Source organism: Temnothorax curvispinosus, unplaced genomic scaffold, assembly GCF_003070985.1.
Source record: "Temnothorax curvispinosus isolate PA1 unplaced genomic scaffold, ASM307098v1 QBEX01015223.1, whole genome shotgun sequence".
Taxonomy (NCBI): Eukaryota; Metazoa; Arthropoda; class Insecta; order Hymenoptera; family Formicidae; genus Temnothorax; species Temnothorax curvispinosus.
This window is the reverse complement of record NW_020225003.1, coordinates 1-24,917: the sequence shown is the minus strand read 5'-3', so window position 1 is coordinate 24,917 and position 24,917 is coordinate 1. Positions and strand designations below refer to the sequence as shown.

Below are 24,917 nucleotides of genomic sequence, written 5' to 3'. Positions count from 1 at the left end.
CGATAAACCGAGAGACATTTTTAAGTAACTCTAGCGAAACGAACTTTCTCCTATACTTACGCTTTTTTAATTGTAATTTAAAAAAAGATCTTTTAAAGAAAGAAACAATAATGTACATAATTATAATCGTACGATATGCTTCCGACGTCATTATGCGATAACCCCGTCATCTTTTCTTTGTTGAGTAATATTTAGACCAGCCCCCAAAAATGATGCAATATTTCTTGAGCAATGACTCTTTGAAACACGTTTTTGTCTCTATTTAAATATATCAATTAATACGTTAAAATTTTGATTAATTTACTTTTGATAATTCTTAATGTCTATATATGTGTTTATAATATAAAAATTATATAGATGTAATTCTAGATTAATAAAGACAAATACATCGTCAGAAATCGATAAAAGAGATATGGAATCTCGACCAAATAAATCTCGATTATATTTCGATTTGACTTATATTCACGAAACCCAATGTATCTACAAGCACTTCGCGATGAGATTATAACAAAATGGATAGATAATATAATTAATGTGTGTGTGTGACAACGAATCAAGATAAGAATTTAATTAAGTCTTCGCACTTGTTTTCTCTGATAGCGTATTGTATATATATGCTAAATATTAACGATTTATGAATCGATAATAAACGAGTCTCGATTAGAAGTTAACATGTTAAACACGTTAAACCTGTTTTATAATGTAAAGATTGTGTCGATAATTGGAATATGATTGGAATAAAATAATAATTAGAATGAAATAATCGAACGCGGAAGACTCAAACGTTATGAATATTTAACGTTGCTCGAAATACCGTACATATCGAAACTTATTATGTTGCAAGACTGGTATAACACATATTGACGCCTTTAATTAGAAATGCATAATATTAATTTTTATTGCATACTTACAAATAATAAAACAGTATTTAAAAATATAAAAAAGGTGACATCTTGCAAGTTGTTCTTATCACAATTAATTGTAAATAATTGCAACGTGTATTTTAAAAATTAAAAATAACCTATTTAATATAATTCATGCATTCTTAAATCACATCAGTTTTCAAATAAACGTATGTAGGTATAACTTAATACAAAAAACATCATGTGCACGTGCTAGTGTTTAAATAAAAATTTCCTGTTCAATACTATATATAATGAATTATTATATGTATAATAAAATAAGATTGGCATATTAAAAATATTCTATTGTTTCAAAAAAATTGTATTTCTATAGAATTAAGCATTTAATCATTCTTTAATTACCTTTTAATTAAATCGAGTAAAAGAGTTAAAGAGTAAAAAATGATTGTATTTCATCTACTTTCTTTATACTACTTTAATATTTAACACTTAATTTGCTGTTACAAGAATTAAAGTGAATAAGTAGAAATAGAAAAGAAAAAAGTTATTATTACGTAAAAAGTAAAATAATTTGCCAAGCTTTGGTTCGATCATTCATCAACGTTAATTTAATTTTTCTAAATCCGATAAAAAAAAGTTTTTCAAAAATAATTTCATAAAGTGGGTTAATTTATTATTGCCTGTTAGGTATCTTCATCTTTTATAAGGAGCATCGTTTTACTCTGTGGATTGATGGGCTCTCACAGGAAGTGGCAGGACCGTGTCGCCCACCGTCAGGGATCCTTGACTGAAAACCTGCGTCTCTGCGGACACTCCTCTGGGCGAGGTTGGCACGCGGCTATTCCGCATCCTGCCGATCGGCTGGCGTCCCCTGATCATCTTGTACCATCCCTTCTGACGTTTCGCGAGGGGACTCCTTATGTCGAGCGCGAACGCGATCGAACCTTCCCTCGAGGACCCCTCGGTGACCTCGCGGGTTCGTTTACCGGGACGAGTTGTGCTGTTGTTGGCGCTGCTGGATAATTCCTGCGAGGATGTCAATTCCTCAACGATCTCTCGTCGCTGCATCACTTCAGTTGCCTCGATGCTTCTTGGCGGTATTCTCAAGCCTGAAACTGAAGTTCCGAAAAGAGTTATAGGGATTAGAGTTGCGCGAACGCGAAATCTTATCTCTCACACTGTTAAATATTAAAGGATGTTAAATATAAAATTTAAACCAATACCTCAAGTTAAATAACATTTTGTTATATTTTGAACTATTATATGCGTTTCGAAATTTATTATTTTAACTTCATTAATTTAGTTAAATTAACAGCATATTAAATTGGCTAATTATCTTTCTATTTAATTTGCTAATAAATTAAATACAATAGAAGCAGTGGCGATCTATAGAGAAATGGTTAAAAATGACTCAAATTGAGTATGATTTGACATTACGATTTTAACAGTGCGCTCGAATAATCGCGAATAATTAAAACTTTCACCGACCAGAGAAACTTCTGAAGGCGTGCTTCATAGCTTGCGTGAAGGTCGACAGAAATCCGCTGCTGTTATTGTTTTCGCCGCTCTGTACGGATGACGAAAAAGATGCTGGCGCGAGCTGTCCGTGATTCGTCATCATCTCCGCCCTGTTCGGGGAATAGCTCTCGACACTCGAGACACTCATCCTCATCGTCGTGATAGACCGTCTACAGACGTTAGCAGACTCGGGCGCGCTGACTGAAGGTGCCTGACAATTCGCCGACGCGATTTGCTCCTTCATCATGTTCAGACCTTGGTTCAGACCCGATATGATCAGATCGTTGGTTAATCCCCCCGAATTGCTCTCCATCATCACCACCACCACCACGCTATTGGAATCTCGCTGATTCGAAGTTGGCCGAGTTGGCGCAACTTCGTCGCTCACTTCAGGATCTCTATTCTCTTTTTTCGCGTTTTTCGTGTTGCCCTGAATGATCCTGATTTCCGAATTGCTTAAAAGATTCTCCGAAAGTTGTATCGAAGAGCGCGTTTTATCCTCCGCTTCGCTGTCGTTCGTGCTCTTCGCACCTTCCGCGCTGCGCGTGTCTTCCACGTTGTTCGTATCATCTGCGTTCTTCGCGTCCTTTATGTCTTCCGCAGTGGTTTTCGCCTTCCGTGCGTTGATCTCATTATTAGCGTCGTGAAACTCATCATCCTCCTCCTCCTCCATCGACGTGTTGAGAATAGTTCGCACGCAGGAGTCCGTCAAGTTTATTCCGCGCGTCTCGCCCGCCGCGGTTTTAAACTGATCGGAGAACCTCACCTTCTTCACGACGTCCTCGCGGACGTCGTCCGACTGCGGCGAGTCCTGCAGGATGCCGCCCTCGGGCGATGTCAGGTCCATGTCCACAGGCGACGACACCTTGATCTCGTTAGCAGTTATCTTCTCGGCGGCTTCTTCGTGCGCGGTCTTCTCTTCCTCCTCCATGATGCAAAGCTTCCTGAAGGAATTGCTTGTCTTGAAGAAGTCCTCGTCCCTGCAAGTCCTGAAGGGCGTCTCCTCGCTCGAGGCGTGCAGCACGAAGCTGAAGAACTGCGTGTCGTTCGAGATCGACGCGATCTGCGCGATCGAGTACGGCGAGCTCGGCTTGGGCGTTTTCAAAGTGAATTCCGGCACGCAGGGCGTCTCGAAGCCGGCCTTTTGGCCGATGAACATCGGCGTGCTGGTCTTCCGATAGATTTCCGGCGGCGTGCAAAATCTGCTGCCGTTGCAGTCGCTCTCACTTATGGAGCACAGCTTATTCTTCTCCAGGTAGTCGAAGCAGGTCGGCGACGTCAGACAACGCCAGCGTTCAAACCACTTGCACGCAGCTGAAGATTCAATTAAAAATGTGGAATTAACATACTTGCCATAAAATATACCCGACGTTGAAGATAAAAGATCTATTTATAGACTTGAAATTTACGCGTTATGCATAATTTTAGAGAATATTTTAATAGAGAAATTTTTTATTATTTATGTAAGAATTGCATTAGTTTATGTATTTTATATCCTTACATTTTACTTTAATTTCGATTTGATTGTATATATTATAATATTCTACATGCTTTCCAAGTAACAAAACTTTGAAATAGAGACAGAACTTTATAAATAAAAACACAACTTTAAAATAGAGAAGAAAAGCATCATATATTTGACGGTCATATTTCCTTCTAGCGGACTGTAATCTTTATATTATTCAAAATTCAAGCGAATGAGTTTGCATGAATTTCTTTCAATTCGTTATTTTTACAGATTAAATATATAAACAGTAATCGTCTCTAATGGAACAAATCTTGTCGAAAATTTGGTTCTAAAATTCTCGATTATTGACGATGATGCTTTTCGATTTTCGCGAGTAATTGCGGACTGTCGGATCTTATTTATTAACTTGCTTCGCGAATTATATTACCGATGGACTTGAAGTCTTCTCTGGATACAAATAAATCACCGCACAGCCGGCAACGTAACGGCAAATGCTTGTCTATTATGTGGCTCAACAATTTCTCATCCTCCGAGTTCAGTTTCGCGGACTCGCACTGTCGCATCGGCAATATCTCAGAGGCGCACAGAAAACAATCGGGATTCACGTCGGGATGCGCCTTGTCCACATGGCGATCGTGACATTTCACGCAGCAAAACGTCTTCTTGCAGAACCGACAGACTCTGTTCGCCACCTCCTGTCCGAAGTGAAAGATCTTCGAAAACGGATATGCGGCGCTTTTACTAAATACCTTGTCTTTTAACATTTCCAGACGTGATTGCCGAAACGATCGGGTGTTTACTAATCGAACTGTTCAACGACAAACCAGTTCGTCGATACGTCCTTGGGGGAATAACAATAGAAACAGACAAGTATGTATGTACATACAAAGTAGAAATATACGAAAGTCAGAGATTACAATTTATGAACGTCCGTATTAGATTACATTTTCTACTTTGTATTTATAATTTGACAAATAAAAAAAGAACTTGGGATGGAGCAAACCTCATTTACAGCTAAATAAAAATGAAGAAATCTCCATATCTTTTTTTTATTTAAACTTAGAGAAAGAGTTACATATTTTATAGTTTTTAAAACAAATTAGAAACAAAGAAGCTTTATCTAATCGAGAAGTGTACGTTTTCAACAGATGATTCGATTTCTGGAAATTAAATCAGTGGATCAAGGGCTAAAGGTTCATTTTTAAGATATAAAAATTTATTTAACAATTAGCGTAAAAATAAATAAATAAATAAATGGTTTCGCAGTGTATTTAGTTATCATCTGTATTTTCTTTTTCCTTGGATGCAAATTGGTTTTAATTTCATAACGCATCGTTCGCAGTTTTCGCCACTGTATTCGATTCATTATCAAAGTCATTATTCGCAGAAACGATCAATACTCGTTTCATATCATTCGCCAATGACTCATCTTTGTATTCGTTCTCGGTGCTGCAATCGGAAACGGATATATCAAGTTGATATAAGTTTTGTAACCCATCGATGGCTTCTCCGCTATCTTCATCCTGCACGGTTTTCGCGGATGTACTTGGCTGATTGTCGGAGTTATTACTCGCAGAATTCAACGCCCATTTAATTCCGGATATTGACGATTTATTTTCGTGTTCAATCGCTGCTTCGACGTCGATTTCGCTGAAATCGGTGCTATCATCGAAAGTGGAAACGTTTTTCTCAGCTCTTCTCCTACTTATTAACAATGCTTCCTCGTAAGGCGGTGCTATGGGGGTTTGCACCGGTTCGTGGTACTTGTACTCCTTACCTTCGTACTGAAAACATTTATGTATAATGATAAAACCGAGGCATAATAAAATTAAAAAATAAAATATAAAGGAGAGCAAGGATTTGCTAGAACCATTTGATTTACAGTTAAATGAAAATATAAATAATGTTCTCATAAACTCACGTTTAGTGGATAACACATATCAGAATCGGGCTGACTGAGGTCTCCGCACACGACGAACGGAACGACGACTCTATTAACTCCTGTCAATTTCTCAAAGTCGCACGGCTCCTCCGTCAACCAAGGATTCAGCATGTTTGGCTCGTAGCCTTCCGGCGGGCTGTAGTCTTTACAGACCACAAACGCCTCGATGCTCGAGTTGCGGGAACTGCTAGGTTTCGTGCAGTAGACATAAGGGAAAAATATTCTCAGTTGAGCGTACAAAAGCGACACGTCCTTAGCGCGGAAGATCTTTGCGACGAATGTCCCGCCGGGTCTCAGGATGTGCGTAGCTATGTTCAAAGCAGCCAGTAGCAGCTGCGATTGGATGAATATATCCATGTCGTGTAGACCGGTCACTGCAAACAGAATAAAATTTAGACAATTTAGTTGACGCGCAGGTTTACTAAAGTTTAAAAATATGTGTAATACACAGAAATATTACTAGGCTACTAAGATCAAAGCTCGGACTATAAATGGCTTATTCGATATTAATTGAAAATAAAGTTTATCGATCATACAGACAAATCTGTTGAGAACAAAAACGAAAAGGATGAAAGATACGTACCATCAGGTGCCCCATCGCATACCACCAAGTCCGCTCGGGTGTTATCAAAGTGCGCAATTATCTGCTCCGCTGTGCTGGTGTTAGTAATGTCACCTTGCAGCTGGATAACTCCTTCCAAAGGCGCCATTGCTTGCAAATCAACCGCCACGATTTTTGGCGGAGACGCAGGACCTTCTTTTAAAGCCTCCTGGTAGTTTTCGCTATAAAATAAAAATGTACAATTGTTTTATTATACAATAAGAAGAATACTTTTTTGTTACACAGCACAGATCTTTTATTTGGTCTTCTATAAAATTCATTTACTTTAGCTTGCGAGCCAAGACCTGGCTCCAGCTTCCAGGCGCAGCGCACAGGTCCACCGCTTTGGATACTCCTGAAAGAAAGAGAAAAAAATTATCTTTTAACGATACAAAGATCTTCTCTCAACATTTGTTATTTATTATCGTTAATTATCAGATCTGAAATTTTTATTAACATTTCAATTTCTTGCGTTGTTTTCACATTCTTTTTTCATTTATCCAAATCGTGCATTATCAGTTTAAATAACATGTGATAAAATGTAATTAAAAAAAAGCAGAATTATTATTTGCTGCTATCATACGCACCATCAAAAATTTGACACTCCGAATCAATTTGGAGCAGCTTGAAGGCACTCCGGGCTCGCCATCCTTCTTCCTTCGCCTTTCTATAATATATATCGCGCTTGTCTTTTGAAGTTTTCCCCATTGTTGATATTTTCCGTTAAACTCACAGTTTTTGTCGCACAAAATAAGTATCTGAGAGCTTTTAAAATAGTTTTAAAATCTTTAATTAATGTTTTCTTTACATTCTTCTCTAAGGGTTCCTTATGTTTCCACTTAATAAACTTCTTTAAAGCACATATATTTAGATCGCAAAATGCCTAATAAATAATTATTATATGTTATATCTTGCACAATATTCGAGCTCTAGCGAAACGACTGATCAATGATTCCACACTTCTAGACCTAACCTCTGCTAACCTCTCTAAGACAATCAGCTGATTGTTTAAAGAGATGGGAACTGCTCTTTGCAGGTGCACTGAGTTACACTTTCTGCACGTCTAATGCTCGTTTTTCTGCGCATGTGCAACGTGCAACACGTGACAGTTATACACATACACCGCATACACGTGTGTCGTGTGTATCGCTGCTGAATGTGAGGTTATGTGACATAGAGATTATCAGTTCTCGTTATTATTGCAATAGCGGTTTTTTTCCGTGAATACAAAAAGGGTAAGCTTCACAATTAACGTAAACGGGATATTATCTGTATTCTGTATCTTCCACTATCGAATTTATTTATTTCATTTTTTGAACGAACGTGCGTAATGATCATCCGGGCGCTTTTCCAGAGAGCAAGACGTCGAAATGTCGTCGTGGAAGAAAGCCGCGAAGGCGAGCCAGAAGACCCATCGGGAACGTCACCAGCCGGAGACCCGCAAACACCTGGGGCTGCTGGAGAAGAAGAAGGACTACATCGCCCGAGCCAGGGACTTCCAAGAGAAGCGTGCGACCATCAAGCTCCTGAGGAAGCGCGCGCTGAACAAGAACCCGGACGAGTTCCACTTTCACATGATCAACTCCAAAGTGGTGAACGGCGTTCATCGGGAGAAGGACAAGGAGGATCAGCACACGCCCGAGCAGATCAAGCTGATGGAGACGCAGGACCTCAGGTACGTGGCGTACAAGAGGAACATCGAGGCGAAGAAGATAGACAAGATGCAGAGCCAGTTGCACATGATCGACGCGGCCAACGAGACGCGGAATAAGCACATCTTTTTCGTGGACGACAGTGCCGAGATGAGGAACTTTGACCTCGCCGAGAAATTGAACACGCATCCGGCGCTTCTGTCCAGGCGCACCAATCGGCCAACGTTGGACGCGATCAAGCGTATGAAGCTACCGGAACTCGATAATAAGACTATCGCTAAGCTCGAACAGAAGAAACACATGGCCTACAAAGAACTCGAGAAGAGGGTCAACCGCGAACGCGAACTGACGGTCGTTCAGCAGAAGTTAGAGATGCGCAGAGCGCTGAAAGACAAGAAAACCAAGAAACCGAAACTAGTGAAGCCTGGCTCGAAGGATACCGCTCCTATTTATAAGTGGAAGTTTGAGAGAAAACGATAATTTATTTATATTATAGATTTTTTTATGATTAGGTATAATATTAGTTAATTATGAATATCGAGTAAAAATGTATATACATAGCTTTCATCATTTTCGATATTATTCTTTTAACGTTTGCGATAAGTCGATAATAAACAATCACGTTTTTCGATAAATAAATTCCATTGAGCAGTAATTTAATAATAACGATCAAATCTATTCTTAATTTGTATTACTTATTAATATCTAATAATAATGAAATATAAGTACATAGAATATATATTGTTGAAGCAATTTATAATTCAGCTAAGAAAAGCACGTTATTACATAGAAGTGTTAAATCAAAACTTATATACTCGTGTATACGCAACAATCTATAATGTTATAAGAATTCAACTTTTTTTTTGGTTGAACTTATACATATAAAACTTCGTTTAATTATATAAATGACTTCAAACGAGTTGCCTTCATTTAACGCAATATAATCTCATTTCAAAATTATAGATTGCTGTATATATAAGAGTATAAAGTCTTGATTTGACACTTCTTTTTTTTCTGTGTATTAATTTACCATCTTTGCTCATCTCGCTATATTTATAGTTTCGTAACACTCACATTCTTCTTTTTTGATATTTTTAGTTCCATTATTATATCGCTAATTATTTTCTTCAATATTCCGCCGTCTGCGGACATCAATATAATCAATTAAAAGATTGTCACTTGATCGGCGTTGAAATGTTGGAAATTATTTCAAACATTTCGGTAATATCCTCCGCTTCTTCTGATCCTCCGCTTGTTTCCACGCCATTCATTTCCGACGTTTGCACGATCGCCATCTCGCTCGATGGCATTGCTGTCATCGGCTCTGTCATCGATGACTGGCTGCTTTCTGCCGTGGATGTTTCCGCGATCACGTCCGTATCCGTCATTCTCACGGTGTTGTTAGTTGACATAATCGGCAACATCATTGATATGCTTATGCAATCGTAATTGATCTGCCAAAGTTGTTTCTTGGCGTAAATGTCGAGGCGAAGGCAAGCCGTAATCGAGCTATATGAAAATTTAGAAATTGCAGATTAAATTGAAAACGAATGTTTAAAGATTAACTGTGGACAGCTTTGGCAGTATGAAAATAATTTTAAGATTCACGAATTGAATTATTTGAAAAAAATTTTGAATTTCTTTTTATTAGTTACAGATCTCTAACTTTTTTAATACAATAATTATTTTAACACGTGCCTAGGAAATTGATTGAGCTCCAAGATTTTGACACACGCGGTCGAGAAAAGACAACCAGGAACGTACACGCAAAACTGGAACGCCTTGAAATCTGTAAAATAAATTATATGTAACTTACATATTAATTATATATATAATATTATATTAATTATAATTAATATATATATTATAATATATATTAATTATAATATATATATTATATTGAAATCGAAAATACTAACTCGTGACTGTTCTAGTGCTGATTGTATCCGAACTCAACGTGACATCCACATTTAGTCCGTTTCTCTGATATGTGAAATTGACGCACACTATAACATAAAAAATTCGATAGTTTAATTCTTGATTTATTATTTTACTTTAATATTACTTTTAAAGACTCACGATCCTTCTCTCTTCTAGTATAAAGGATCATCACGCTTTGGCAGCAAGAACAGGAGAAAGACATCGAGCAGTTGCATGATTGTCGAGTAGCCGAAACCGTTCTGTAAATCAGGAATCCTCTCGATACCCTTGTGCCTAATAAATGTTGCCTCTGTTAGTTTTTTTTTCTTAGTTTAAACATGTAATAAAATAAATCCAAACACATGCATCTTAAAATTATATATAATTTGAAAACATCGAAAAAATATATTTTAATATTTTTAATCATAATCGTCAAAAGTTCCATTTAGTTATTTGCCCAAGTATTGCATTTGGGAAGAAATAAAATTTTCTCATCCGTGAGATAATTGCTAGCACTAACTTTTAACAAGGATAATTTCGCGAACGAGGCACAACCAGATGAAGACGAGTGCACCGATGCTACGCGGATCCATATTACGTTAATTATAACAAACGCGCGAGTTCCTCGTAATTATATTAGCTTATTAACGAGCGACGTCTCGTTATACACTAAACGGTTTCTGCTCTTTCACGTTCCGCCCGTCGTTGTATACAGGACAACTGCAATTACGAGAGCTATTGTGAGCCTATTGTATTGTAGGCTTTTAGAAAATATCCGGAACGTTTTTGTCCACTCTGAATTATATATATACGGGCATGAAATCCGCCATTGTGTTTGCGCACGCAGCATTTCTCTACAATCTATCTATGAGATCAAAAAATAATGTACGTGTGCATGCTCCTGCAACAATGATACACTTTCACATAAAATTATAATATTATATTTGATAATTAAAAAATTATTTAAAAGAAGAGAAAGTAGGTATCGTCACGCGATTTGCAGATAGAAATATACAATATACCTATGCATTAAAAAAATCATTTTTTTGTAATAAAATCAAACTTAATAATTTTTTGTATAAATGTTTGCAATTATTTATTTGACAAATGACAACAAATGACAACAATTATTTATTTGACAAATGACAACAATGAACACGTACACATGGCACATATAATAACTTATATAGTATTATTATTATAGTATCAACTTTTATAGTGTGCATTTTCTAACAAGCGACACAAGTCGACATAAACGACTCTCTTTTTTTGGCAATGAATAACAAAGACAGAACAACACTTGTGTTGCTTGTTGGAAAACGCACAATATCATTATTATCTGTTTTCGAAAGATATTTTTAGAATATATCATCGTCGTCGTCGTCATCGTCATAATCATCATCATCCTCGTCATCGTAGTCGTCATCGTTCGCATCTTCCGGAAGAAGTTCTACTTGACCAAAGCCTAAACCACCTCCGTCCTCTGGCTTTAACAAAGCTAATCCGTTTGAACCGAATCTGAGACAGTCAAAATTAACCTGCGGAAATAGACGAAATCTGATAAAATTATGTAAGTCATTTCTGACCATTTAATACACGGGAAAAAATGATGTATTAATAGTATTATTATGATATCTAATTGGAAATAATTTGTTAATTCAATAACAGTATTAATACAACAATATTAATAAAACAAGTATTTGTTTTTTATTAATACTTTAATATATTTTATTTTAGACTATGTATTATTTATTTAGACTAAACTATTATATATTTAGACTATTAATACTAAGCCAAATACTTGTTCTATTAAAATAAGAACATAACGTATTGAATTAATAAGATTATTTCGAATCAATTAGAGAAGAACGCCATTTTTGGCCAGGACTGGATCTTGGAAGCCTTATAATAATATTATTCGCGTGAATAACGTTTTTTGTAAACACTTTCTTTACGCCTTAGTCCAAAAATGGTGCGCGCGTTCTTCTCTAATTGATTGTATATCATAGCGGTCCTATATATATTTACTTATTATTAAAATTATTGTTTCTAATTTAGATTTATTAAAGTCTAATGCTGTTACCACACATCATTTTTTTCGTTGACATAACAAGATGTGCACATTTTTTATCTATATTTGTTAGACTAAAAATACGTAAGGGAGACCGGGGTTCTCTTCACAATTTCGAGATTTGAGTTTTTAAACAACTAATTATCATGATTAAACAATACTAATATGATAGAGAGAATCTTTCTCTACATCTTCATGCTAGGAACGCTTTTGTATACTGTATAGTTTCTTTGTAATAAGTGAAATACGAACATGCTGTATTGTAGCCAACTTGCCCTGATAGTAGGGTAAGTTGGCTATGCGGCAAAAGTCCATGTTAAATTAATGAAAGTGCAATAGAAACATTTCTTGATAAAGATTGTATCTTTTAAAGTTATTTTGTAATGATCGAATAGCAAAATGCTGTTGCAGAAAAACAATTGTAAACTATTTTAGATGTAGCTTTCTTCAACATAGAAGCTAGATATATATTTATATTAATATTTTTATATTAGGGTCACCCAGATTACTGTTGCTTCTCAAAATAATATGTTATATATAGTAACAGAATTTAAACTTTTCTTTTAACTAATGATACGTCACTTTGATTTACTTCTCAAGCTGAAGAACATTAAGGTAGTTCTCTTGTCCTTATACTAGAGAAAATCGATTTTTTATTATAGATTTTCTTGAAACTGTGAATATACGTTAATTTAGGTGTGCTTTATGCGTGGCATAAATTTCAGTACCTCCTCCGGTATAAAAAATCAAGATACTGAGCCTCAAAGTTTCAATTTTTACCAAAAAAATTTAAAATTTAATTTTTTTAATTTTGGCATTTTTTCCTTATAGAACTCGACGAGACAAGCAACTTTGGTCCTTTTGGCCAACCTCGTATCTCTTACCGTTTGGCCTGGAAAACCTTTTCATTAGTAAAAGTTGAAACTTTGAAGCTCAGTATCTTGATTTTTTATACTGGCAGAGGTACTGAAATTTATATCACGCATAAAAGCACACCTAAATTAAAGTATATTCACACTTTCAAGAAAATCTATAAAAAATCGATTTTCTCTAGTATAAGGACAAGAGAACTACCTTAATACGATATCTTGAAACTCTCGAAAATTTACTTGCCTCTTCTTGAATCACAGTTTTCTCTTTTTCTATTGTAATGCTTGTTTGATTTAAATAAAACTTTGGAAAAAGTGCCTATGTCATAAAAGAGATATTTTGTGATAACTATTCCATTGTTTCTTTCGCTAAATACATAAACAAAACGCATTGCCAACTTGCCTCTTGTGCCAAGGAGCCCCGGTCTTCCCTAATGTACCTAATAATACTTTTCAAACAATTTCAAGAACTCAAGGACAAACTTTTCAAGAACTTTCAAATCTGACCTTAAACAATGTAGTATCCTGGAATTTTCCTTCCAGATTAACACACAGATGAATATTCCTGCCTTGGAAATATATATTATAAAATCTGACGCACGCTCTGATCGGTAGCCTCGGAACAGGAACGCAAATCGGTCTAGGATTCTTTCCTAAGGATACGCGAAAAATTTTGATAAATTAAGAAAAAATATATTTATTTTCTTTTCATCTATAAATCTTTCAATTATCTGATTATTGATTTATGTTTTATCTGTAAATGCGCTTACCGGAAACAGTCCTCGTATAAAGAACTCTGTCGTTCATCATGATTTTGGCGGTGAAGCTGAATTCGTCAGGATCGTATGAGACGTTCACGCACGCCTTTTGTCCGTACAGGATTCTCGAACAACATCCGCAGACACCGCCGCCACACTGGCATGGTTGCCTAGTCGCGGTGACCGTGCTGTTTCCCGATGTCGAAGAATTCGTGGTCTGTTTCAACAGCGCCTTGAATTGCTCCAGATCTTCCTGCGATTGCGAGAAATCCTCGAGCTCGCTGCTAACGATTCTTCCTGTCGTGAAACCTTCCTCGACTCTCGATTCCAGGCGCGAGCACAATTGCGCGAAGACGATGATCAACAGCAGCCAGCAGGCGGCCCTCATTTTGCGTCCTTGATCTTGTCTCTGCGCTCAAGCGAGACGAGAGGACATCTCCTCGAGATGTGCCTCCTTGCTGGGCGATTGAAACTTGACTGGCCGGTTAACGGGCTTTTCATACTGACCCAGTTTTACGGTGAAATTTAGGCTTGGCTCGCGCTTGCCCGCATTTTGTTATTGCCTAGAACTCGTCATGGAGAAACGACAGGATTTTCTGGAAATGCTGTCGCGTGTCTCGAATATCTTTAATCGTTCAATACGGTAAGAATGAAACATTATTTCAAGCTAGCGTTTTGTAAATTTAATTATTCGTTGATTTAATATGATTCGATCTTCGTCAATATTAATAACGCGAGGCTCTTGAAGACATTTGTCATTGAAGCAAGAACTTTATTTTTAATTAAAAAAAATAAATAAATGCGTTAACTTGTAAAAGTTAATACTTACGTGCATTCAATATATTTTATAAAATAATATAAGGCAAATTTGAAGCTACAGTTGCAATATACATTTTATCGATCTTCACATCAGGAATACATACATATATTATATAACGACAAATAGAACATATTAACTGATAAATATAATAAATACATTTGTAACATCATAATAACGCATCTTATATGGGTATAATTTTGTAATTACGCAGAGATCACAGTTTTAACTGGCCAATGTTATTTTCCTGCTCGGGGGTCAGAATCGGAGTTTGATTGTTTGGAAGTTCAACGGAATCTGGCTCGAAGTCCACTGGGTCATATATTTCCGGCCCATTCACTTCCGACATGAGCATTGCCAGTGGCGCCGTGTTGGAGACATTACTGCCGTTCTCGGGCTTCATCCAGGAGACGCCATCCGCGCCGATCTTTACGCAATCGAAGTGCAAAATCAAGACTGGCCATGTCACCACAAGTGTCTCCAGATCAATGCACGCGTGTAGATTTTTGCCCGACGTGTAGACGTCGAAGAAACGCACGCAGAAAGATATGAAAGGAGGGTAGAAAGGCACGCAGACCGGTGGTGGATTCTTAGCTGCGAATTAATTTATTACACTACACAATCATTGTACACACGAACACAAATTGCAATAAATTTAAATCGAATTAGTTAAAAGTCCGTTAACTACTAATTTTGCGAAGTTTATATAATTAATTTATCACAATAAATTTTTTAATTTTATTGCGTAAGCGAAAAAAGACAAGAGAATCCAATATTATTTTTCTTCACCAGGAAAATGTAAAAGATGAAGATTATCTCAGGTTGAAATATATTAATTATATGTAAAAGTTATTTAATTAGAGTTACTCACCAGATAGAGAACCTGTACTAAGAACTTCTCTTTCGTTTACTATAAGATTGAATTTGATGGCGAAGTCTTCAGGGGAATAGGTAAAATTAGTGCAGGTACGACGGTCCAGGTTGAACAAAGTTATGTTGATGCCGCTGCAACAGCCACAAGTGAAACCTTCGCAGTTGCATTTTACACCACGGAAACCGATCGCAGGAAAAGGGTCACGACCAATCCTCTCTAGTGCGCCTTTCAATCCCAATCGCGTGTTCGGATCGTAGAACACCGAATTGAATTTGGTCACATCTGAAAGAAAACAATGTCAGACAGAATCAGTATCTCTTTCGTTTTCTAAAAGGAATTATTTTTCTTTCTCTAAAAACGTAACAATATGTTACAAAGATAATTAATTAATTATCTTTGTAAGATATAATTTATCTAAAAGAAAAAACGATGCTTTTAATTAATTGTACATATTATCTTTAACTCGTGCAATTCTCACGTAATAATAACAATATATTTTTATTATAATATAACGCTATTATTTTGATTGCAATATAATAATAGTATAATTGCTTTCTGTTAATTATAATTAATATTAAATTAATAATTTTCTATTAATTATAATTAATTATAAGAAACATCTCTACATTAACTAGAAGTTCTGCAAATATTTCATCAGGGCTGTTTTTTTATTAACAAATGGCATTGCAATTTCCTACAAATTTCCATTGTAAAATTTTAAGATATTAATTGCAAAAAACTATTTAGACTTCTCACCGATGTATTTTCCGATGAAATGACCCGCAGAAATGTTTTGAATTACTAAAGCCAGAAGAGATACAAGGAGCCACTTAGATAGCATTGTCGTACCAGCTGCACAACCTGCACGTTTCAATGCCGACGGAAGACTGAAATTGGGCACACGTTGGACCACGAGACGCAGAGACGCCAGGCTCATTAATTATGCATCAACTTTCCATACAAGGTAAAATAAGAATACTTAATGAAAGATTGTCAGCATTAATTAAGTGACGCTTTACGACCAAAGAATAATCAAAAAGGATATAAACCTACTTTTACTTTTACTAAAAATTTAAGCTTTATAATAACTATTAAATGACTATTTAAATCTGTGAGAGATGCGGCAAGAAATTCAAAGAAATCCGAAACTTTGCGGAAAAATATGGTGCAGAAAAATACGGGAACCGTATTACATGTAGCTATATTTTTCATAAAAAAAAAAGATTTTAAGGATAAAAACATTTCTCCGAATTCTTTATATCCTTTTCTTATATTTCTAAAATTACAAAAGATATCGAGAAAAATATTGACCTTTTTAATTTTCAAGATTGCTAATAAAAATATATGCATTTAATACTACTTTAATATATGCATTATCCAAAATAGATATATGTATCAGACCGGCCCATCTATTCGAGTGCTCTCGTTACGTAACAAAGGAATTTAAGACGTCACATTGTTTAAGAAAATATGGAAGATAAGAGCCCGCTTTTGTGTCTTGACACACGTGTGTTCGAGCGTGTGTTATTACCATGCATAAGTCAATTATTAAAGTCTGTTTGTCTACTAGTAATAAAAGTATAAAACTCTTATCTTCAAAGCTGTCGTACACACATGTTTAACAATGTCAAATAATCTTAAATCTCTCGATTGCGCAACTAAAATTACTGGTTGCGTGCTGCAAAAATTAATCTAATTTACTAATTGTGTTTACCAAAACTTGCACTTAATTGCAGGCAACTACTTGGAATAGGTATTTTTAGATATAGACAGCTTTTTTAAATTTTCGTATCTTGGAAAATATCATAAAAATTGTTATTTAAAATGGTTTTGTATTAACATGCTTTTATAATAATTAATTATTAATAATTATGTGTCGAAAACTTTCCGACAGAATTAATTTTAACTAATCAGGAAGTATATTAAATCTTAATGTAATAAACATTTTTATACGCATTGAAAACTACTTTAATAATTTAAATGATTTTAAATTAGTGCTCTAATCAATAATTTATTACTGTTAATTTTAATTTAAAAAACTGAAAAAATTCTAAAATTAAAAACAAAATGAATAACTACGAAAAGTACATGACATATAAATAGCGCGTTATATTTATTTATTTATTACAGAGTCAATAAATAACTTAATACATACATAAATCATAATACATACAATAAATATTCATTTGCTCTTAATAAATAACGTTAAACTAATCGAGCAATTTATTATGGCTGAGGTCATTGCAAATTCTCGCATTACATAAAAATCTCCCTAAGATCTTGTTTCCAAGACATAAAAATCTTCTATTCGCGCAATTCTATTTGAGCGTTTTCTCAAGAAAGCTCTTCCATCTTTGCTGTAAGATTTCAGTCTCCATATTATTTAATAAATAAAAAAATAACTACGTAAAAAAACAAGATAATTGTGATAATAGCGAAATAAACCGCGAAGTTATTTTCCAACAATAAAATCAATTAACACTTATTGTGAAATAAACGATCTTCTTTTTACGATTATCGTTACGAATCGTTAAGAAATAATTAGGATGTCGTGAAAACACGCAATCCGTTATTTTTCAGCCATCACGAAATTACGAGTCGAGAAATGTTGACTCTTGTAATCTTATCGTTAAAAAACAGGTCGCACTGTCACAATTATACCAATTCACCGAATTTTCGAAGAACGTTCCGCCGATCCGAACAAAACACCCCGAGTTTCGTCGGATCCAACGAATTTATGACCAGACAAAAAGGATGAGCTTTCTTCGATTTCCAATTACCCTACTGACTGGAGCAATACTCTGTACAATTCAAAGCCTCGTGATCTTGCTTTGACGATTTTCACTTGAATGCCTCTCCCTACCGAGAAATCCAAGATCGTAATCCTCATCATCGTGCTTGTGGACGTTAGTTTGATTCGTCTTCGTGTCTTCTTTGCTCTTCTTACTTTTCCCAGTACCCATAAGAGCGCTCAACATGGCGTTTTCTTCTTCCTCGTCGTCATCGTCGTCGTCGTCGTCCAAATCGTCAAGATCCTCGGCTTTCACGTCCTCATCATCGTCGTGCTCCTCGTGCTTCTCATCTTCCAATTTATCTTCGTCCTCATCGTCTTCTTCTTCGTCTTCATCATCCTTCTCGTCGTCGTCATCGTCGAGAAGATCGTCATCCTCGTCGTCGACGTCCTCGTCATCATCATCCAGAATATCATCGTCATCATCGTCATCCTCATCCTTGACGGGTTTCTTCGCCGGCTTCTCAGGATCCTGGATCGCGTTGACGCTGGTCGACGTTACCGTGGGTTTCTTCTTGTTTCCGATGACTCCTTTCTTCACTTTGTTGACGGTCGGCGCCTTGTCAGGTTTTGCGGTGTACACGATTTTGTTGGAGGACTCGGTGATCTGTTCCTGGTTCTCGTCAGTGTTGTCTTCGGTGTTGCTCTCTTCGGTCAATGCTCCCGTATTTTCTTCTTCTTCTTCTCCGCCCCCTTCTGCCTTCAATGGTTCCTGGGTGATGTCGTCGTGTTCCTCGTAATTATTTTCCTGCTCGTTGTTGTTGGGGAAAGTAGGCAGCTCGTGATCCTCTAACAATACGGGAGTCGTTGGCCGTGGTAGAATCGGTATGGTGAATTCCAACAACGGTGGCCCGGTGGTAACTTGGGGTCTTGTCGGCGTGTCGTCATCGCCACCAGTGAAGATATCCAGCAGAGCGCTGAAGCCTAGTATGTCATCATCGTCATCGTCGTCTGACTCCTGTGCGTTATCAACTCCCGAGGCATCGGGGACGGTATTCGTAATGGGTCTTTCGTCGTCCTCATCGTCGTCATCGTCGTCGTCGTCATCTGAACCGAGCCCGAAAAAATCGTCATCATCGTCTTCCTCTGAAGTGACCTCTGTCTCGACAACTGGAAGTGGCTCGGCAGGTCGAAGCTTCAAACCCTCTGGACCAAATCTAAAATTCATCAAATCAAATAACGGGATGTTGCTTTTAACAGTACTAGACGTCATAAACGCGCGCGCTATTTAGCTTTATTGTTATATTACTATCTCACTATTACATAACACTGTATGAGTGGATTTTAACAAATAATTTGTATATTATATTAATTTCTGTTGTAAATTTAAATTTGCAAAAAGGAAATCGACTACTATATTGCACTTTTATTGATAAGTACCTGAAGCAACTAACGCGAAGAGTGGCTTCCAACTCGGTAGGAGATTGCAGTTCCAAACCGAGGCACGCTTTGAAGTGATTCTTCGCGTCGCGCTGGATGGAATAAATCCTGCCGCAGAATTTGTTGAAGCCACCCGGTAGCGGGACACACACAGGCTTCGGACTTTTTCCTGAAATTCATAATTTTACCGAAATGTCAAATAATTTATCTCTAATAAATAAAAAATTAAGTAAAATATCAAATTAAAACGATTTTATTAAATCTGAGGAAGCGCCTCAGAGAGATACCTATATTACAATAACTAGGTATCATGATCTAGAACCTGTCTAGTTCAAACAAATCGAGGTCGTCAAACATGATAAAAAAAAAGCAAACCCACTCGACGTCGACATCCTCGAAAAATCGTCCGTACAAATATACTTTCGCTCCGTTAGACTGACACAAATTTCGGAGTGGCGCCTGCACGTCACCGTTGACTTCGTAATCTATTTTTTTTCGTGGACGCATACCGGAGAAATCGATCTCGTGCATATGAAACTGGCACGACAATGTGAAATTTGTCCGATGTAACGAGGCAAAAGTATTTTTTATTTAGTTATTGCGTAGTTTCGCGTTCTTTACAAGGAAGTAAAAGTTTCAAGAGCTATGCACATCTTCTATCGACGGGTCTTCTATTGACAGTGACAAGCACATGCCGGGTGAAAGTTGGGATTATAGCTTCCTGGACGTTACGCTAATATGATGTATCCGCCGAACGTTGATTCACGCGCAATTAACACACTTTTCTCGCCAATATTATCGAGCGCGCGGTACACGTGTGTGATTTAGTATTTTCCGAGGCACGCGACGTAAATTGTCCACCGCGAATAAAGAGAAACGTAGTCTGTAGTCTCCATGTGTGTTTTCTATATAAAGTCTGGTTCTTTTTACAATTTACAATAGCGGTAATATATCATTCTAAATCTACATTATCAGAATCACTGTAAATAAATAATATTATATCAAATCAATTATCGAAATTACTTTGAATAAATGGGAAATTATTCGAGAGATCAATTTTTTTTAGCAAACTTGCTAAATTTTTATCGATAAGTAAGCTGAAAAATATAATTATTTGCTGTAATTTGCTCTTTTAATAAAAATTCACAGGAAATATTGACTAATCAGAAAAAAATGCCGAACTAATAATCGACACCGTTATTAAATTTGATTGCGATTACCGTTAACGATTGTGCTGGTTAATATGTTGTCGCCGAAGCTCAACTGGACTGCCAAATTATCACCTTGAAGGTACTGCAGCGAAGCGCATCCTAAAATTTCAAATACTTTCGTTAGTAACGTAATATGTTTATAAAAAAATATGACGTGATAAATACTACGAAGGATAACATTCTATTTTACGTAACATGTTTGACATGACGGTTAATCAAACAATACACGGTACTATATAGATAAACAAACGCATATTATACTTTGCTTCCGTACTGCACTTTCATTTTTCGTGCATGCGTTGCGTGATAATTACCCGGTCCTTTCAGCTGCACGAGCGGTATGTGAAAGTCCCGGCAGCAATTGCAAATGTTCTCGTTGCAGGTGCAGTATCGGTTCACGCTGTCGGTCGCCTGTTTCAGCGACATCGTCGTCAAGTCTATATCGCTTTGCTTCACGTTATTCGCGGCACGAGCCACCCGATGCGTCGCCTCATCGCGATCTGCGAACATTTTTACGATTTAAGCCCGCTTTAGACGATCTATAATTTATGTCAAAGTTCAGGATAGAGTCCTATATAATAAATAATTTATCCTATATAATTAATAATTTATTATTTTACGTACCGCGGAATACGGAAAACATTTAAATGTACACACATATAAAATATTAAAATATACATATAAAATAATAAATGGAAAAATTAAATTAAACATACCTACATAAAATTATAAATAAAATTTTATCCTGAAATATGATAAATCGCGAATTATAGAAAGTCTAATGAGCTTTATCATAAGTATTGCTTTTTTTTTCTTATTCATATATGCAATGAAATCTGTATCAAAATTAATTTCCACGTTTTTCCATTAGATTTATTTTTGCTTATTTCATTTTGTTCATTTTTTTCTTAAATTTACTTCTCTTACCAATTACTCGACCGTAAGCCGCGAAGGCCACCAACAAGAGGATCAGCAACAACTCGAAAATCGTCGACAGTCGCATTCTTTCGCTCTGTTCTGAAAACAATACCAAGAACCTGTATCGCGATTGTAATATTACGCTGTGATAAACATCCGTCTCGTATGTAGTGGCACGTTCCAAACTCATTTCAGTATCTTTCGGCCAATTCTGATAAAGGTGCGACAATAGAACCGTAAAAACATAACAAGATTTTACGCACGTGCCGACGCAGAGACCAGAAACTGCGCCGAGTTTCATGCTTAATTTACGCAGTAGATATATTTTCTTACATGATTAAATATTATTTCCAAAGTCGAAATTTTTTCAACAAATAATAATTAGTATATCTTTACTGGTTATTTTTTCCCACGCAAATCGGACTTCAAATTTAACAACCATTTTTTATTACCAGTGAATTAAGAAGTAATTTTCGCAGTGTTAAACAATTTTAATGACAAAAATTCAAAATATTTTTTTAATGGTGTACAAAAATTAATTTATTATTAAAAAATTCATTATTAATTTATTATGAAGAATGTATTGATATAACGGGTGATTATATTAAAAAATAAAAATAATTGTGTTTTATTTTATTATCCTTTTTTATATAGGCAGGGAACTTTTGGATTTTACTACATATTTTATTTCCCTCGAAAGCTCGTTTCGTCAATTAAGCGACTTTGGACTACGCTTTTCAACTTCACGCAGAGCGCGTTCAACTTGTTCATTCATAAAGAGCACATTTAAAAAAAAGAGGGCATTGAACGTGTTTCTTCCCTCATAATTATATTTCTCCCGCCTCCCGATGATTATCCCATATAGTCCCCGTCACGGCGAACAATAGAGACACTCGTTCCGCTCATCAATCGTCGAGATAGAGCGGCAATCTCGTTTCCTTTCTGCCACCCGATTCACGAAAACATCTCTACCAGAACCACCGCGGTATTATTTTTTCATCTTTCGGATAAACAACCGTCGTAGACACGCGCGCGGCGAAACGTATTCCCCTTCCGGTTTTCAAACGCGAACGTCCCTCTCGTATATGCTAGCGACCGGTTGACCCAAATCCCGGTCACGGTCAAAGGCGTGCGTCAGAAAGGCGCTTACTCGAGAGACCCGATGGCGGAGTGCGGACTTTAGTAGCACGATCGAGGAGACGTGCGGTTTTACGCGCTAGACAGACACTCATGCCACCGTTATAAAGCGCGTTACATATGGTTGAGGTTGCTGGATACGGTCGTGGCTACGCTTCGACGTTGTCGCCGAGCGCGCGTGAGATCGATTCCTCACGCGTCGTCGTGCCCCATGCACAGACCGAATCGCGGAAGTGACTGTGCGAGAAATTAGATTCGGCGCAATTGGTGATTTTATAAAAGGTTTTTTAGGACTCGCTATATAAATATCCATCTCTCACTTGTTAGAGGCTTTATTAATTTCAGAGAAGATACATAATAAATATTGTACATGAATAAATACGCACATGTTACACATATTACATTATGTAATACGCGTGGCGGATTCAAATTGTACAATATTTTAAATTTAATGGCGTATGCGTGATGTTTGATTTCTGAATAATTTAAATATCAAGCAAAGTCAATTTTGCATAATGCGTGTAAAGAAGCAGAGCACAAGAAATATTCGTTGATTTTGTTTTACATGTAAACTCTATTTTATTAATGTTAAACGTATTAAACACGTGATTCTATTAAATGCTTATATATAGAAATCGTACAGAATACAATATATATTATTTTGTAAGATATTATTTAAAGAATTATGAATTATGTACTTTTAAAGAATCAATCGCTACGTGTGGCAATGGATTTTTTAAGTGTAACTCATGAATCTTTAGATAAATAAAGAAAATATTACCACACGTGGCGATTGATTCTTTAGCGAGTGACTCTTCGTTTTTGTCGCAGCGTGTGTTTTCCCGATTTCTCAAATCTCCCAAACGTATACAAATTGTATCTGACTCTACCCACCTGTGGGTCGTTGAGAAGAAATCCGAGGGAGCAACCGTGCTCGTTGTTCTCCTGTCTCCTGCACCCTACGGCTCTTTTTCCCTGACTCTTCGTCTTACGGAGGCCAATGTCCAACTGAAGATGCCGCCCAACTCCCCCCAAGGTTTCTTTAAAAGTCGGTCAGGCCACCACCACCTGTCCACCGCGGGCCGCTGCTAGGATTATTAAACATTCTAATGCGCTCTAGGTAAATCAGAGGCGGCCCCACACCAACCACGTCACGTCGCTCGCTTCCGATCCTTCGTCGGACTATACGATGACGGCGTCGTCGTCGTCCCGACGATGAAAGCGGGAAGTCCACTTTTCCATCTCCCCGCGTAACCGGTATACCGGTGCCATGCCCGCGGTGCGCACACACGGGTGAATGAAGATGGTTCCGGATGATTCAACATTCGCACGAAAATATCCGCGGGAGGGGGAAAAGTCACGCTAATAACTTCCGACATCCTAATTGCGTCCGGATTCCGGCAGAAAAAGCGACAAGCCGCGCCCCGGGGACGCGACAGTCTTCGCGATGCGCTTATCTCAAGTCGTTTAAATTGTTATCGCAAAAAGTTGAATGGCATTTGGGGTATTCTGAAAAAAATACTTCAAGATGATATACATGAAAAAAACGAAGTTTTTCAAAATATTCAAGATTTCTAAAAATATTGTCTTTTGGCGCAAAATCCAGGAAAATCTTTATCTACTAACACCTCTCTAATTTTCGAGATTATATTTTATAAGATTAGATTTTACTGTAATTTTGTTTACTCTAATTTTTTTGTATTATAAGCCAGTATTTAATATTATATTCAAAATATTAATTAGAATTTTATTGTTATACTTGCCGCGCTTTAATTTAGTTTTATGAGCATCACAGATTCTCTCTAATTAATTTGCGATCGCTATAATAACGTGACCTATTTTCTACCGATGATACTATATCGCATCGATGACTGGCAATGCATCTACGATTAGTGTAAGTGACATCAATTCTTTATTCGCATTGTACATACTAATTGCTTTGACATCCATATCATCGTTTCATGTGAGTACCCAGTTCCTGGTAACCAATAAAAACTTTAAAACTTGTCGGACAGCTGTTGAAAAGATAATGGGCAATTAAAAGAATCCTATAATATTGACAAAATTTAGTATTCTTTATCATTCTTAATTTAATATTCTTTAATTCTTAGAATCTTTTGTTTTAAT

The 24,917-nt window shown here is 36.6% G+C and overlaps 7 protein-coding genes across 7 annotated transcripts; 1 reads left to right on the top strand and 6 right to left on the bottom strand.

The window, feature by feature from the left end:
* Nucleotides 1-1,471: 1,471 nt before the first annotated feature.
* LOC112465473 lies at nt 1,472-4,826 on the bottom strand. The gene is made up of 3 exons (XM_025033036.1): nt 4,277-4,826; nt 2,352-3,695; nt 1,472-1,978 (listed from the first exon to the last, which is right to left on the bottom strand). Exons 1-3 carry the CDS (start codon nt 4,611-4,613, stop codon nt 1,581-1,583), a joined length of 2,079 nt encoding a protein of 692 aa, XP_024888804.1. The 5' UTR covers nt 4,614-4,826; the 3' UTR covers nt 1,472-1,580.
* Nucleotides 4,827-5,043: 217 nt separating this feature from the next.
* Nucleotides 5,044-7,397, bottom strand: LOC112465475 (putative tRNA (cytidine(32)/guanosine(34)-2'-O)-methyltransferase). The gene is made up of 5 exons (XM_025033038.1): nt 6,980-7,397; nt 6,678-6,747; nt 6,375-6,574; nt 5,771-6,165; nt 5,044-5,633 (listed from the first exon to the last, which is right to left on the bottom strand). The coding sequence occupies exons 1-5, from the start codon at nt 7,098-7,100 to the stop codon at nt 5,172-5,174; spliced, it is 1,248 nt and encodes a 415-aa protein (XP_024888806.1). The 5' UTR covers nt 7,101-7,397; the 3' UTR covers nt 5,044-5,171.
* A 117-nt stretch (nt 7,398-7,514) lies between these two features.
* LOC112465477 (probable U3 small nucleolar RNA-associated protein 11) lies at nt 7,515-8,728 on the top strand. Its single transcript, XM_025033040.1, has 2 exons — nt 7,515-7,627; nt 7,747-8,728. The coding sequence occupies exon 2, from the start codon at nt 7,763-7,765 to the stop codon at nt 8,522-8,524; it is 762 nt and encodes a 253-aa protein (XP_024888808.1). The 5' UTR covers nt 7,515-7,627; nt 7,747-7,762; the 3' UTR covers nt 8,525-8,728.
* A 246-nt stretch (nt 8,729-8,974) lies between these two features.
* Nucleotides 8,975-10,530, bottom strand: LOC112465481. The gene is made up of 5 exons (XM_025033044.1): nt 10,485-10,530; nt 10,124-10,258; nt 9,964-10,050; nt 9,743-9,833; nt 8,975-9,553 (listed from the first exon to the last, which is right to left on the bottom strand). Exons 2-5 carry the CDS (start codon nt 10,185-10,187, stop codon nt 9,220-9,222), a joined length of 576 nt encoding a protein of 191 aa, XP_024888812.1. The 5' UTR covers nt 10,188-10,258; nt 10,485-10,530; the 3' UTR covers nt 8,975-9,219.
* Nucleotides 10,531-11,169: 639 nt separating this feature from the next.
* Nucleotides 11,170-14,352, bottom strand: LOC112465479. The gene is made up of 3 exons (XM_025033042.1): nt 13,675-14,352; nt 13,412-13,557; nt 11,170-11,502 (listed from the first exon to the last, which is right to left on the bottom strand). The coding sequence occupies exons 1-3, from the start codon at nt 14,048-14,050 to the stop codon at nt 11,323-11,325; spliced, it is 702 nt and encodes a 233-aa protein (XP_024888810.1). The 5' UTR covers nt 14,051-14,352; the 3' UTR covers nt 11,170-11,322.
* Nucleotides 14,353-14,554: 202 nt separating this feature from the next.
* LOC112465476 lies at nt 14,555-16,322 on the bottom strand. Its single transcript, XM_025033039.1, has 3 exons — nt 16,110-16,322; nt 15,351-15,635; nt 14,555-15,073 (listed from the first exon to the last, which is right to left on the bottom strand). Exons 1-3 carry the CDS (start codon nt 16,288-16,290, stop codon nt 14,697-14,699), a joined length of 843 nt encoding a protein of 280 aa, XP_024888807.1. The 5' UTR covers nt 16,291-16,322; the 3' UTR covers nt 14,555-14,696.
* A 1,187-nt stretch (nt 16,323-17,509) lies between these two features.
* Nucleotides 17,510-24,301, bottom strand: LOC112465480 (protein bfr2-like). Its single transcript, XM_025033043.1, has 6 exons — nt 23,685-24,301; nt 21,663-21,752; nt 21,050-21,235; nt 20,745-20,834; nt 19,525-19,693; nt 17,510-19,301 (listed from the first exon to the last, which is right to left on the bottom strand). Exons 2-6 carry the CDS (start codon nt 21,736-21,738, stop codon nt 18,164-18,166), a joined length of 1,659 nt encoding a protein of 552 aa, XP_024888811.1. The 5' UTR covers nt 21,739-21,752; nt 23,685-24,301; the 3' UTR covers nt 17,510-18,163.
* Nucleotides 24,302-24,917: the final 616 nt, after the last annotated feature.

Excerpts from the sequence above, each read along its gene's own strand:
- LOC112465473 (XM_025033036.1), bottom strand. The coding sequence starts at position 4,613 with ATGTTAAAAGACAAGGTATTTAGTAAAAGCGCCGCATATCCGTTTTCG. Across the intron at positions 3,696-4,276 it reads AGAAGACTTCAAGTCCATCG|CTGCGTGCAAGTGGTTTGAA; the intron begins GTAATATAATTC and ends TTGAATCTTCAG. Across the intron at positions 1,979-2,351 it reads CGCCTTCAGAAGTTTCTCTG|TTTCAGGCTTGAGAATACCG; the intron begins GTCGGTGAAAGT and ends TCGGAACTTCAG.
- LOC112465475 (XM_025033038.1), bottom strand. The coding sequence starts at position 7,100 with ATGGGGAAAACTTCAAAAGACAAGCGCGATATATATTATAGAAAGGCG. Across the intron at positions 6,748-6,979 it reads GGAGTGTCAAATTTTTGATG|GAGTATCCAAAGCGGTGGAC; the intron begins GTGCGTATGATA and ends TCTTTCTTTCAG. Across the intron at positions 5,634-5,770 it reads ATATGTGTTATCCACTAAAC|TACGAAGGTAAGGAGTACAA; the intron begins GTGAGTTTATGA and ends AAATGTTTTCAG.
- LOC112465477 (XM_025033040.1), top strand. The coding sequence starts at position 7,763 with ATGTCGTCGTGGAAGAAAGCCGCGAAGGCGAGCCAGAAGACCCATCGG.
- LOC112465481 (XM_025033044.1), bottom strand. The coding sequence starts at position 10,187 with ATGTCTTTCTCCTGTTCTTGCTGCCAAAGCGTGATGATCCTTTATACT. Across the intron at positions 10,051-10,123 it reads TACTAGAAGAGAGAAGGATC|TGTGCGTCAATTTCACATAT; the intron begins GTGAGTCTTTAA and ends TTTATGTTATAG. Across the intron at positions 9,834-9,963 it reads CAGCACTAGAACAGTCACGA|ATTTCAAGGCGTTCCAGTTT; the intron begins GTTAGTATTTTC and ends TTTATTTTACAG.
- LOC112465479 (XM_025033042.1), bottom strand. The coding sequence starts at position 14,050 with ATGAGGGCCGCCTGCTGGCTGCTGTTGATCATCGTCTTCGCGCAATTG. Across the intron at positions 13,558-13,674 it reads TTATACGAGGACTGTTTCCG|GAAAGAATCCTAGACCGATT; the intron begins GTAAGCGCATTT and ends GCGTATCCTTAG. Across the intron at positions 11,503-13,411 it reads AGGATACTACATTGTTTAAG|GTTAATTTTGACTGTCTCAG; the intron begins GTCAGATTTGAA and ends CTATTTCCGCAG.
- LOC112465476 (XM_025033039.1), bottom strand. The coding sequence starts at position 16,290 with ATGAGCCTGGCGTCTCTGCGTCTCGTGGTCCAACGTGTGCCCAATTTC. Across the intron at positions 15,636-16,109 it reads TTTCATCGGAAAATACATCG|ATGTGACCAAATTCAATTCG; the intron begins GTGAGAAGTCTA and ends GTTTTCTTTCAG. Across the intron at positions 15,074-15,350 it reads TAGTACAGGTTCTCTATCTG|CTAAGAATCCACCACCGGTC; the intron begins GTGAGTAACTCT and ends ATTAATTCGCAG.
- LOC112465480 (XM_025033043.1), bottom strand. The coding sequence starts at position 21,738 with ATGCGACTGTCGACGATTTTCGAGTTGTTGCTGATCCTCTTGTTGGTG. Across the intron at positions 21,236-21,662 it reads GGCTTACGGTCGAGTAATTG|ATCGCGATGAGGCGACGCAT; the intron begins GTAAGAGAAGTA and ends AAATGTTCGCAG. Across the intron at positions 19,302-19,524 it reads CTTCGCGTTAGTTGCTTCAG|ATTTGGTCCAGAGGGTTTGA; the intron begins GTACTTATCAAT and ends GATGAATTTTAG.